General features: G+C 41.2%; 1 protein-coding gene and 1 pseudogene across 1 annotated transcript; one reads left to right on the forward strand and one right to left on the reverse strand.

Moving 5' to 3' along the window:
* Nucleotides 1-4,742: 4,742 nt before the first annotated feature.
* Nucleotides 4,743-5,672, reverse strand: LOC101142095 (olfactory receptor 6E1-like). The gene is given in 1 exon segment (XM_019009240.4): nucleotides 4,743-5,672. A coding segment is annotated over 1 exon segment (930 nt).
* A 7,914-nt stretch (nucleotides 5,673-13,586) lies between these two features.
* Nucleotides 13,587-14,024, forward strand: LOC101150914 (large ribosomal subunit protein uL24-like; annotated as a pseudogene).
* The last annotated feature ends 281 nt before the right edge of the window (nucleotides 14,025-14,305 follow it).

The following is a 14,305-nucleotide window of genomic DNA, read 5'->3' on the forward strand; positions in this document are numbered from 1 at the left end:
GGTCGGGAGTTTGACACCATCCTGGCCAACATGGTGAAACCCTGTCTGTACCAAAAATACAAAAATTAGCCGGGCGTGCTGGCACGTGCCTGTAATCCCAGTTACTCGGGAGGCTGAGGCAAGAGTATCACTTGAACCCGGGAGGTGGAGGTTGCAGTGAGCCGTGATCATGCCACTGCACTGCAGCCTGGGTGACAGAGCAAGACTCTGTCTCAACAACAACAACAACAACAACAACAACAACAACAACAACAACAACAACAAAGACAGATTTTATAATAAACCTCCATGTATCAATGTAGTCATCATCTAGCTTTAACAATGACCAAGTCATACCGGTTTCACCCAGATCACCACCAACTCCCCTCCTCCTTTTATTATTCTGAAGCAAATCCAAGACACCATATCATTTTCTCTGTAAATATTTTAGCATGTATTAAAACAAGAGTAATTTTTCAAGTATAAATTTACTTTTAAAAACTGAAAATGCTTCATTAATTATTAAGAGCTGTTATTTTTATTTTTATTGTTTTAACTATTAACATGATTGGACATCTTTTAATTTATTTATTGGCTCTTTAAATTTGCTTTTTTCTGAAGTGTCTATGCATATCTTTATCTCATTTATCTATTAGATTGTTTGTCTTTGTAAATTATGGATAATAACCCTTTATTTGTAATACATATTCTCCACTCCACCCTCTTCCTATATACTCATTCAAACCTGTTCATGTAGTTATTTTTCCTTGATCCCTGATGAAATCCAGGACAAGTCTAGTGATTTTTCTGGTCACTCCTACATAATTTTAAAAGTCCTCTATTAACTATCAGTCCATAGAATAGTGTTAGTAAACTGTCCAATTCTATGTAATTATTAAAATTTGGAACTTCATTTAAAGTTAAAACTTACTCTTTCCTCCACCTAGAGCTTGTTTCAGGCAAGACATCAGAGAGAAATGGTGTGTGTTGTTGGCTTTATCTGTCTTGACTCTGCAAGCACATCTACCCCTTACCTGTGGCTTCTCCCTCCCTCAGGGCTATGTGGATGTGGGAGAGGTGACAGGTAGGAGATGGAGAACCAAGAGGAAATGGAAGGTTGCACAGACAAAGGTGGTAACAGTGGTAGTGGTAAGAAATAGTAGGGTTCTGTATATATTTTGAAGGTATAACCCACAGAATTTGCTAATGGATTGGTTGTAGGATATTGGAGAAAGAAGGAAGTCAAAGATTACATAGTTTTGGGTTTTTATTGATCTGAGATCTGTATTTTTTATTGTGGTGAAAAATATATGACATAAAATGTATTATATTAAGCATTTTTAATTATTCAGTTAAATGGCACTAAGTAAATTCACATTGTTGAGCAATCATCACCAGTATCTATCTCCAGAACTTTTTTATCATCCAAAACTGAAACTCTGGGCATGCGCAGATCACCTGAGGTCAGGAGTTCAAGACCAGCCTGGCCATCACGGTGAAACCACGTCTCTACTAAAACTACAAAAATTAGCTGGGCATGGTGGTAGGTGCCTGTAATTTCAGCTACTCAGGAGGCTGAGGCACAAGAATCTCTTGACCCCGGGAAGCAGAGCTTGCAGTGAGCCGAGATCTTTTCTTCTCCCATGCACTCCAGCCTGGGAGATAGAGTGAGACTGTATCTTAAAAAAATAGTAATAAATTGAGACCAAACTGAAACTCTACACCCATTAAACAATAAATCCTCCATTCCTCCTTGGCCTGGGCCCTGGTAACCACCGTTCTACTTTCTATCTCTGAATTTGACTGTTCTAGGCACCTCATATAAGTATAGTTATACATTATTTGTCCTTCTGTGATTGGCTTATTTCACATAGCATAATGTTTTCTAGGCTCATGTATGATTTAATATTTGTTTATTACAGATAGTGTGCATCAAAATTTCATTGCTTTTAAGGCTAAGTAATATTCCATTGTATGTATATGCCACATTTTATTTTTCCATTCATCTGTTGTTGGACATTTTTTTAAACCACCTTTTGGCTATTGTGAATAATGATGCTGTGAACACGGGTCTACAAAGATCTGTTCAACTCCCTGCCTTCCATTCTTTTGGGTATATTCACAGAAGTAAAATTGCTGGATTTTATGGCACATCTATGTTTAATTGTTTTAGGAACCACCATCCTGTTTTCCACAGTGACTGTACCACTTTACATTTCCACTAGCAATGTGTATATGCAAGAGTTCTAATTTCTTTACACTTTTTTCCAGTCTTATAAGAAAGTCTAGATGACTTCTGTACCTTCTTTTCTTCTTTCTCTTTCTCTCTCTCTCTCTCTTTTTTTTTTTTTGAGACAGGGTCTTGCTCTGTCACCCAGGCTAGAGTGCAGTGGTGCAATCATGGCTCACTGTAGCCTCAAACTCCTCGGCTCAAGCAATTCTCTCACCTCAGCTTCCTGAGTAGCTGGGACTACAGGTACACACCACCATGGCCAGCTAATTTTTGTAGTTTTTTTTGTAGAGATGGGGTCTCACTATGTTGCCCAGTTGTCCAGGCTGGTCTTGAATTCCTGGCCTCAAATGATCCTCCTGTCTTTGCCTTCCAAGGAGTTAGGATTACAGGGATGAGCAACTGTACTCCTAACTCCTTGGAAGTGGCCACTCCACATTCTTGACAACACTTGTTATTTTCTATTTTTTTAATTAAAAAAATAGACTTCCTAATTGGTGTGAAGTGGTATCTCATTGTGGTTTTGATTTGCATTGCCCTAATGATTAAGTGATGTAACACTTTTCTTTTTTTCTTTTTTTTTTTTTTTTTGAGACGGAGTCTCGCTCTGTTGCCCAGGCTGGAGTGCAGTGGTGCAATCTCAGCTCACTGCAAGCTCCGTCTCCCGGGTTCACGCCATTCTCCTGCCTCAGCCTCCCGAGTAGCTGGGACTACAGGCGCCCGCCACTGCGCCCGGCTAATTTTTTGTATTTTTAGTAGAGATGGGGTTTCACCGTGGTCTCGATCTCCTGACCTCGTGATCCGCCCACCTCGGCCTCCCAAAGTGCTGGGATTACAGGCGTGAGCCACCGCGCCCGGCCTAGTGATGTAACACTTTTCGTGTATTTATTGATCATTTGTAGAATTGGGTTGTTTGCTTTTTGTTTTTGAGTTATAGTAGGCATGTAATCTGATTTTGAGGTTTTTCTATAGTAATATGTCTAATCAAGTTTTCTATTTCTCCTTAGGTCAGTTGAAAAAAAATTTCTTTTCTGGAAAATCATCCATTTCCTCTTGGTTTTCAAATTGGTTGTTGAAGAGTTACATGTGATATTTTCTTACACATTATCATTTTCTACCCTGAATTATAGTATTTGCATACTTCATATTGTCTTTGTTTGATTTCAAATTCTTCAAAGGCATAGATTATTATCTACCAGACCACACATTTACTTGAACATGACTTCTGTGTAACAATCACTTTGGAAGAATTAATGTTAATTGATTTGGTTACTTATTTAATATTTGTTCATTTACAGATATGACTTTATCTTTGTTTTCAGCAATAGCAAATATCTTGGTAATAAATTGCAATAAGTTAAACACTGTATTTAACTTTAAAATTTAAAATAACATTTTGAATATAAAATCTTCAAAAATGCTTTTGTTGATAACTGGTATAAAACAAAATAAAAAAGGGAGTGGGAAAGTAGGATTATAATTGGAAGAAAGGAAGGAATACTTATTGAGGACCAGACACTATTTAAGCAGTTTTACATAGAAAATCTCATTTGACTTTTATTACAATTCTTTGAAATGGCCATTGTCATCCTCATTTCGTAGATGAGAAAACTGGGGCTCAGAGAGGTAATATAACTAGTAGATGAAAGAGCCTTTATCAGTAAGAATGAGGAATTTCTAGGAATTTAAATACTAAAAGAGCATAAATAGCTTATACGCAAAATGATAAGCAATTAGCTTTAGCATTTTCGATGTCTTGCTAATATATTTCCGTAACAGGATTGTCAGTGTTAAATAAGGACAGTACTAATAGATAACTGTTCTTTCCCCTGAGGATGTTGGAGAAACAGACACAGAGTGATCAATCAGCACACAAGTTTTTTTTTTTTTTTTTTTTTTTTTTTTTGAGACGGAGTCTGGCTCTGTCGCCCAGGCTGGAGTGCAGTGGCGCAATCTCAGCTCACTGCAAGCTCCGCCTCCCGGATTCACGGCGTTCTCCTGCCTCAGCCTCTCGAGTAGCTGGGACTACAGGCGCCCGCCACCACGCCCGGCTAATTTTTTGTATTTTCAGTAGAGACGGGGTTTCACCATGTTAGCCAGGATGGTCTCGATCTCCTGACCTCGTGATCCGCCCGCCTCGGCCTCCCAAAGTGCTGGGATTACAGGCGTGAGCCACCGCGCCCGGCCCACAAGTATTTTTTAAGAATCTATATGGTCTATGACAATGGATTGACACTTGAGGCTTATAGTGAGTTATAGAGCTAGTTTCTGCTTTCAAAGAACTTGTATTTTGTTGGAAGCCAGGCAGATACAGATGGAATGAACAGAAATATTCAAATCCACTAATTAATAGTGCCAGAGGGTCCAAAGAGTTTATGCTGAATTGCATAGTGACTGATCCCGTAGAAACACATGATGTACAAACATATCATCAGAGCTTTTTCTGAATCGGAAAGGCTCAGTTGTTTCAAGGGGCCTATATTCTCTTAGCTTGTCTGGGAATGCTGAGCTTCAGTTTTCTTGTTACACAGCTTTATATGAGGAGTTTGCTCACCTGCTCCCTAAACACCTGTTTCATCTGTTTGTTCCTCAGGGTGTAGATGAAGGGGTTGAGCATCGGGGTCACCGTGGTGTTAAGCAATGCCATCACCTTGTTCCTGTCTTCCTTCTGGTCACTTTTGCCTGACTGAATGTACATGAAGATGCAGCTGCCATAGAAGAGAGACACGACAATGATGTGGGAGGAGCAGGTGGAGAAGGCTTTCTGCTTCTCTTTGGCTGAGGGGATGTGCAGAATGGCGTGGAGGATGTGGCCATAGCAAGTGGCCGTCACAGACAGAGTGCCCAGTAAGCTGACGTTGGCTATAACAAAACCCAGGAGCTCTATCAGAGTCATGTCTGCACAAATGAGTTTCAAGAAGGGAAAGTTGTCACAGAAGAAATGGTTAATGATGTTGGGGCCATAGAATGGCTGCTGAAGGACAAGAAAACTTGGAACAATGATGAGAAGGAATCCTGTCATCCACTAACAGAGGACTAGCTGGACACAGACCCTTTTGCTCATGATGGTGGCATAATGTAAAGGGTTACATATGGCCACGTACCTGTCAAAGGACATCACCGCCAGGAGGAAGAACTCTGTGGTGCCCAAGAAAAAATAGAGGAAACTTTGCAGGAAGCAGCCTGGGAGGGAGATGGTCTTGTATACTGTGAGGATGTTGGCCAGCACCTTGGGAAAGATGACCGAGGTGAACCAGATCTCCGGGACAGCAAAGTTGCAGAGGAAGTAGTACATGGTGGTGTGGAGGCACCTGTCCATGAGGGTGATGACCATGATGACCAGGTTCCCCAGCAGTGTGAGGAGGTAGGTCAGGAGGAGCCCCAGGAAGATGAGCATCTGCAGCTCACAGGTCTCTGAGAGCCCCAGCAGGACAAACTCGGTGACGGTGGTGCGGTTCCCCATGGCTCCTCTGACCTTTGCTGGGGAGGGCTGATCAAAGGTGTTCAGCATCAAGAATCGTGATGTTGGGGACCTGAGAAGAACCTGGAACTGAAAGGAGAGAGGGCTGAAGGTGTACTTTATTTCTGTGAAGGATGTATCTTCCCACCACTGAGTACTCAGGCTTATCTGCAGAACCTCTGGGGTTACCTGTTTCACGTGTGGTTTCTGGTGCATCTGTGTGTTAGACAAGAGTGTGGTGATGTGCAAGGTGGCCCAAGAAAGGCTCAGAACCAAAATTTATCCTTTCTTACTTTTCTTAACCAAAACTTTTACTCCTAATTTCTCAATGAATCCCTTTGCCTATACTAATATTACCTGCTTTCAATAACTTTTGTTCTTGTGTTTATACCAATATTGGGTCTTCATCCATAAAGAGTTCATATTCGAGGGTGTTGCTGTTTAAACATTGCCAGAATCTTTGATACCTTTCATTTAGTTTTTGGATTGATAAAAAGAGTAGAGGAAATCTGTGAGAGAAAAGCACACCTCTCACAAATCAAATAAGGAAAAATCCAAGTAGTATCCACATAAATCAACACTCCTTAATGGGAGTTTGATATTCAACATTCTTAATGACCTGTTTCCAAGGTTCTCCTTTCATTATATCCTTCCACAAACTCTGAGCTTTGGATATAATAGATTCTTTGCAATATTTTGATTCTTTATCCATTTTCACACAACTGTGTGTTTGCTCATGTCACTCTTTCAGTTTGGAATCATCAGCCTTTCAAGTCCTATTTATCCTTTAAGTCTTTCCTCAATAAATGCTATCTTTTCTATAAAGACTTCTCTTCCAAACAAATGTGTCTTTCCTCTGTACCTCCCATAATTTTATTATATATCATCTTTTTATTGTATTGTTTCTTTTTTTTCTTTTTTTTTTTTTTTTTTTTGAGACGGAGTCTCGCTCTGTCGCCCAGGCTGGAGTGCAGTGGCGCGATCTCGGCTCACTGCAAGCTCCGCCTCCTGGGTTCACGCCATTCTCCTGCCTCAGCCTCCCGCGTAGCTGGGACTACAGGCGCCCGCCACCGCGCCCGGCTAATTTTTTGTATTTTTTAGTAGAGACGGGGTTTCACTGTGTTAGCCAGGATGGTCTCGATCTCCTGACCTCGTGATCCGCCCGCCTCGGCCTCCCAAAGTGCTGGGATTACAGGCGTGAGCCACCGCGCCCGGCCTTTATTGTATTGTTATAGTTGTTTTTCACTTCTTGCTCACTGAGTCAAAAATTTCTCTATTAACCTTTGTATTTTCTGTAGTACTTAGAACAAGTTTCTTGAAATAATCAGCTTTAACAACATTTATTGAATGAGTAAGCCACATCTCAAATGTCTGAGAGATGGATTCGGTGGGTGTTTGACACACAAGTGGTTGAGGACATGTAATTTATGTAGCATTTCCTAGGGGTCAGCAACCTTGCCAGCAGCATGCCAACTCATCTGAAATTGGTCCATCTGAAGAGAGTTTGCTTTTCCTCACGACAAGGTGGAGGCATTGCTCCACAATCATTCTCTGAAGGGAGAGTCTACATCTTTGAGATGGTCCGGAGTTTGAGTGAGTGAGTAGACAGAGGTCTGGTTGGGTTTGCTGGGGAGCTTCCAGCAGCAGAAAACCCAAAAAACAAAAACCTTAGAAAGGTTTTGCCTTCTTTTTAGCACAGGCTACATTATTCTAGGTCATTCCGTAAACTACCCTTATCTCTAACTTTTGCTGACAGTTATTAAAGAACACAAAATAGTTGACCAGCCTTTGAGGATATAACTAGGGCTATTTCTCATGGGCTAATTCTAGGCTTCACATTGTCTAGATCCATCAACAATTGGAAAAATAGGTTTTTGTAGCCTCATCATTTTGTTCAAAGATGACCGCAGGTGGCCCATGACAAAAGCAGAATCCAACATGAACATGATGCCCAGAAACATCATCAGGAACTAATAGGATGAGTATTAGAGTATTTTCTAGGCAAGTCCTGGGTGGTACACATTGGGAGAAACATAGGAACAGAGATTAAGGTGATAAAGATCCAGATGTGAATGGGACTAGAAGAAAAAGCTCCAGGTTCATGCTGAGTCATGAGCTTAGCACAGATAAATGAAGGCACTGTGACCAGCTAAGGAGATAGCATCTAGCCAGGGCCGCTGATGAACTTTTTTTTCTTCCCGTTTCAAAGCAGAGGTCACTAGTTCTTGGCCTTCCAGATACAAAGTAAATTAGGCCACTTCCTGAATCCCAGGCATTTCCTCCTTTATCCTACATGCTTGATGAGTCAAGGGGAGACTTGCCCAGCAGCCTGAGAGCCTGGACGTGGCTGCACCATCTACTTCAGACCATTCATTGTTTTTAGGGTCAGTTGTGTAGTGCCCCATGGAAAAGTATGCACGACCTGGAGGTGTGTCCTGCCATGGTAGGAACTCAGGCTCTTTTTTTTTTTTTTTTTTGCCCAGGCTGGAGTGCAGTGGCACAATCTCGGCTTACTGCAACATCTGCCTCCTGGGTTCAAGTGATTCTCCTGCCTCAGCCTCCCAAGTAGCTGGGACTGCAGGCGTGCCCCACCATGCCCGCCTAATTTTTGTATTTTTAGTAGAGACAAGGTTTCACTATGTTGGCCAGGCTGGTCTAGAACTCCTGGCCTCAGATGATCCACCCTCCTCAGCCTCCCAAAGTGCTGGGATTACAGGCGTGAGCCACTGTGACTGGACTTCATGCTCTTTTGAACAGCTCCACTACACTTAGAAGGAGGATGAGATATTCCCCTTGAAAGCAAAAGCATTTGGAGTTTCACCCAGATTCCGTGTTGTCCAGAGCTTTGTGTCTTCCAAGAGGACAGTTACACAGAGCACAGCGTGGCACAACATTGGGCAGATCAGGCCAGGCAAAGTCCCTCAGTGCAAGTGAGTAACGTAATGGCTCTGACTGAATAAACATTGGCTTACCCACTGCTGTGTTCCAGCATTGACTTGGGTGGGGCTAAAGTTACAAATGAGACCCAGTGCCTGTCCTTGATGTGCCAGACCTTCTGACAAAATATAAAAACAAGTGCCAGCAAGAGGAGGGTTTGAGGAAGCAACTGCTGCTCTGCCAGCCCCTGAAGTGCCAAGGTGGAGATTACTTGCCAGGTCCAGGGTCAGGTGTCTACCAGTCCTCTGGGAGACTCCCAATCAGGCCATTCCAAACACACTGCTCACAGGACTACAGGAGATAACTGGTTCTCATGGTTATTTCCCGTGGTTGCAATATTGTCTGTTGGCTATAAATGCTGGTCCTATACTGTTGGTGTGAGTTCTGTATCTCTCATGAATTTGATGGTATTTTCTAAGAACACCTGTTCTCTTACAAAGCTTCCTGAATGGGCAGTTGCATTCCCTGGTCACTCAGAGAAGAATAGCTTCTTTGGAGCCATCATTCAGCTCAAAGGGTCTGAAGAGTATAGAGTGTTTCAAAATCTTCAATTTTCAGCAAGCTCCTTCTGAAGTAAACATCTTTTGGTGAAGGTAATATCAGGGCTGGAAGATTTGGGTTGCAGTTTTGTTTTCTTAAGGGATCTATTCATCTCCCTAGTTTGATGGGACTTGGGATCCCCAGAGAGTTAGTCTAATGAGCCCCACTCAGCCTCTTTCCAAGTCTCTTGGCTGTTACTTACTACAACTTTGCAAACAAAACTTTCTGTTGTTTGTTCAGATCGAGAATAACAACTACTTTTAGTTAAAGTAATAAATCCAGGCTGGGTGTGGTGGCTCACGCCTGTAATCCAGCACTTTGGGAGGCTGAGGTAGGGGGACTCACTGGAGGCCACGAGTTTGAGACCACACTGGCAACATAGAGAGACTCTGTCTCTACTAAAATTAAAAAAATAAATCACATTATGCCTCCAAAATAGGGGACTCCTGTGTAACACTAGGCAGTCTTATTGTTCTGGGGATATAAGGAACCATCACAAGTAATGTAGAACTCTGGCCAGTCCTGTCCTGCAGGATCCCTTTCCTCCCAGGGCTGGGACATGGTTGAAGACAGAGTACTGGAGAGAGGGACAAAATGCAAGAAAATGAAAAAGCTGCGATTAAATGTCTTTTTCCTTTGGTTAAAAATATAAAAGCATTTGGTAAAAAGGATCAGAAACCCACGTTCAAGGCATCGTTAAGAAAGTGGGAAAAAAGAATGAAACGTACATAGGCTTGATTCTCAACCAGGCTGTACAATTGGGCTCTTCGACAAGGTCTTGGTTATTCAATTTTTAAAGCTGTTTATGAGAAAATTAAAGCAGATTTTTAAAGATAGATTTATGTTTTAGATCAGTTTTAGGGTCACAGAGAAATTGAATGGAAGTTATAGAGATTTCCCATATATTCCCTGCACCTACACATGCATAAGCATAAATATATATTTTTTTATTTTAAAAATTATTTATTTATTTTAGAGACAGGGTGTCACTCTGTCACCTAGGCTGGAGTGCAGTGGTGCAATCATAGCTCATTGCAGCCTTGAACTCCTAGGCTCCAGTGATCCTCCTGCCTCAGCCTCCCAAGTAGCTGGGATTACAGGTGTGAGCCACCACACTTGGCTAAGCAGATTATTATTATTATCTTTTGAGATGGAATCTCACTCTGTCACCTAGGCCGAAGTGCAGTGGTGCGATCTCTGCTCACTGCAACCTCCACCTCCTGGGTTTAAGCAATTCTCCTGCCCCAGCCTCCTGAGTACAGGCGTGCACCACTACACCTGGCTAATTTTTGTATTTTTGGTAGAGATGGGGTTCCACCATGTTAGTCAGGCTGGTCTTGAACTCCTGACCTCAAGAAACCTGCCCACCTTGGCCTCCCAAAGTGCTGGGATTACAGGTGTGAGCCACCACGCCCAGTCCTCCTAAGCAGATGATTTTTAATGTCATTTTACCACACTATAGAAGCAAGTAATCCTATAATATAGAAAGTTTGGAAACTCTAGTTAAATACATATTTTTAAAAATCCCTCATTCATGACCCCAGCTCAATACATCTAACACTTTAATTTTCCATCAGATTATTTTTCTGATACATTTTTTACATGAGCGTGATTGTATTCTACATGCCTTTACTACTCAAAAAGTGGTATGTACACCAGCAGCATTGGCATTATTTCTGTTAAAAAAAGCAGAATCCCAGGCATCACTTTAGTCCTCCTGAATCAGAATCTCTATTTTAATAGGAACCCTGGGTGATTGCTTAGTATCACATTATATTTACATATATATTTTTATTCTGCTTTTTTTTTCATTTAAACCAGCAATAGAGGTGTTTTTCATGTAACTAAAGATTTCACATAAATATAATTTTAAATGCTGGATTTATCATTAGTTTACATAACCATTCCCTTTTCACATTTAAGTTGTTTCCAATTTGTCATTATTAAAGTAGGACTTGGATAAATATCTTTGTATATAAAACATTTTCCATATTTGAGATATTTCCTGAAAACAAATTCTTAGAACTGGAATTACTAGTCCAGAGGACTAGAGGCTGGCAAATGTCTAACAACAGGCCCTCAGGAAAACAAAAGGTGCCTTGATTTGTAGTATTTGCGATTTCTATGGTGTAAATACTTTCATTCTGGCTAATTTTATTTACTTATTTTTTTCCTGAGATTGAGTTTCACTCTTGTTGCCCAGGCTGGAGTGCAGTGGTATACTCTCGGCTCACTGCAACATCTGCCTCCCGGGTTCAAGTGATTCTCCTGCCTCAGCTTCCCAAGCAGCTGGGATTACAGGTGCCTGCCACCACGCCCAGCTAATTTTTGCATTTTTAGTAGAGATGGGGTTTTGCCATGTTGGCCAGGCTGGTCTTGAACTCCTGACCTCAAGTGATCCACCTGCCTCGGCCTCCCAAAGTGCTGGGATTACAGGCATGAGCCACTGCGCCCCACTCTGGCTGATTTTAAGTACCAATGTGATGTTACTAAATGCAGACCTGGCAAGAAATGTGCATAATCAGCTCTCAAAAGCTGATGGGAGCTGACTCCAGCATACAATCAACACACTGTCAATGCATGGGATGGCATGCCATTATGTCTCTTACATGTATGTTTGTATGTATGTATTTATTCATTGCCTTCCACCCACTTTCCAAGCTCTCATTCTTTTGCCCTGTAAGAGGTCACTGTAATTGAATTTGCACGTGTCTATGTAAAACATATAAAGTGTATTTTTATTTTATGTAAATATTATATAGTTCTTGTTCTTTTTCTTACTCTTTTTACTCTGCAGTGTACTATGAAGACTTATTGATATGTATACTTTTAGTTTAATGTTTCTAATTGCTGCATTTTATTCCATAGTGTGCATTACCACATTTTATTGATCCATTTTCCCAATGATGGTCATCTGGATTGCCAACAATATCCTGCGACAAGCGTCTTTATAGAAGTAGCCTTATGGATGTGTGGCAATTTCCTGGGATACGTACATGTGAGTAGGATAGCTGGGCTATAAGTTGTATGCATTGACTTGACTAAGCACTGCTAGGATGTATTTATGTCTCTTAGGTGAGCCTACATTCCCCATTGCGTTATTGGTGTAGACAACACTAGAACAGAATTATAGCTGTGTTCCAACTTATAGCTATCATTAATATTCAGTAGTCAATTGATGACATTAGCGGTATTAGGAAATGCATTTATATAAAACAATACACAAGTTTTTAAACCTATATTTTATATTTTACCAATATAGGTCTCAAATTTGGCAGAAAAGCCTAGCAATATCTATATGAGTAGTGAAAATATTTTGGTACAAGCAAGTGGAGCAAATTCACAGGGTGTGCCTGAGACTGTCAGATGCTTTCAAGGAATGACCTCATATGGACTCTTGTATCCAATTCAAATCAAATAGGCCAGCTGCAGTGGCTCACACCTGTAATTCCAGCACTTTGGGGGGCTGAGGCAGGCGGATCACCTGAGTTCAGAAGTTCGAGAACAGCCTGACCAACTTAGTGAAACCCTATCTCTACTAAAAATACAAAACTTAGCCAGGCGTGGTGGCAGGTGCCTGTAATCCCAGCTACTTGGGAGATTGAGGCAGAATAATTGCTTGAACCTGGGAAATGGAAGCTGCAGTGAGCCGAGATCACACCACTGCACTCCAGCCTGGGCAACAGAGCAAGACTCTGTCTCAAAAAAAAAAATCAAATATATTTGGAGTAATGAGTCCTGTGACATTAGGCAACTTCATTATTAATGATAGACCACCCTTTCCATTTCCGGGGAAGCAAAGAGAAGCTATAAGGAAGGGACATCACAAGGACTTAGTTCATTCACTTCCTGACATCATTGTTTAGTGGTCTTAGATGCTGAACCTTCAAATGCTTTCTTCTTCTTGCTGCTTTTCACATGCACATAAATATGAAAAAGTAGTTTTCTATTTTAAACAATCTTCCTCTTATCCTGAATCTTCTAAAGTTTACTTCTTCTCTCTTCTTTGAGAGCTGGACTTTATTCAATGGTTATTTCGTACTTACTAGGTTTCAGGCACTGGGCTAGGCACCACAAAAACAGTGGTAATTGAACATAGGCTCCTCTGTGGAGCACATAGTTTACTTCTTGGAAAGAGACTTTTAAGTTTACTGTCTTCACCCTTTTACCTTGTATTTGTTATTCATCCCTGGTGTCCTACAGAGTTTTGTCCTTAGGTTTCCCATTCTCTCTTGGTGGTCTCATCTGTGCTTACATCTTCAACTCTTACTTACTCCTGCATTGGTGATTCAATGTATATAATGAACACAGGCATCTCTCTTAAGCCCCAGAAACATCTATCCAACTATTTACTAAAGGTATCCACCTGTATGCATTAAAGCCAATATGTTGAAAGTGCTCTTCCCTTTTGCGACCATCACTGAAGTGGGAAAAGCCAAAATGAAGTTCAATCCCTTTGTGACTTCTGACCAAAGCAAGAACTGCAAAAGGCATTTCAGTGAACCTTCCCACATTTGCAGGAAGATAATGTCTTCCTCTCTTTCCACAGAGCTGAGATAGAAGTACAACGTTTGATCCATGCCCATCTGAAAGGATGATGAAGTTCAGGTTGTATGAGGACTCCATAAAGGTCAGCAAACTGGCAAAGTACTCCAGGTTTACAGGAAGAAATATGTCGTCTACATTGAATGGGTGCAGTGGGAAAAGGCTAATGGCACAACTATCCATGTAAGCATTCACCCCAGCAAAGTGGTTACCACTAGGCTAAAACTGGACAAAGACTGCAAAAATGTCCTTGAATGGAAAGGAAAATCTCACCAAGTAGGAAAGGAAAAGGGCAAATACAAGGAAGAAACAATAGAGAAGATGCAGGAATGAAATAATCTTATATACAAGCTTTCATTAAAACTTGAAATGAAAAAGAAAAAAAAAGCCAATATGTTGAAAGTAATTGAAGAATGTACCAGAAACCAAAAAAAGTAACACTTGTAGGTGGTAGTTTGGGGTGGATAGAGTCAGGGTGGACAGCATGATTCCTTAATATGTATCTTTTCATTTATTTAAAAAATCTGGGGGCTGGGCACAGTGGCTCATGCCTGTAATCCCAGCACTTTGGGAGGCTGAGGCAGGCAGATCTCGAGGTCAGGAGTTTGAGACAA

This window comes from Gorilla gorilla, chromosome 15, assembly GCF_029281585.2.
Source record: "Gorilla gorilla gorilla isolate KB3781 chromosome 15, NHGRI_mGorGor1-v2.1_pri, whole genome shotgun sequence".
NCBI lineage: Eukaryota > Metazoa > Chordata > Mammalia > Primates > Hominidae > Gorilla > Gorilla gorilla.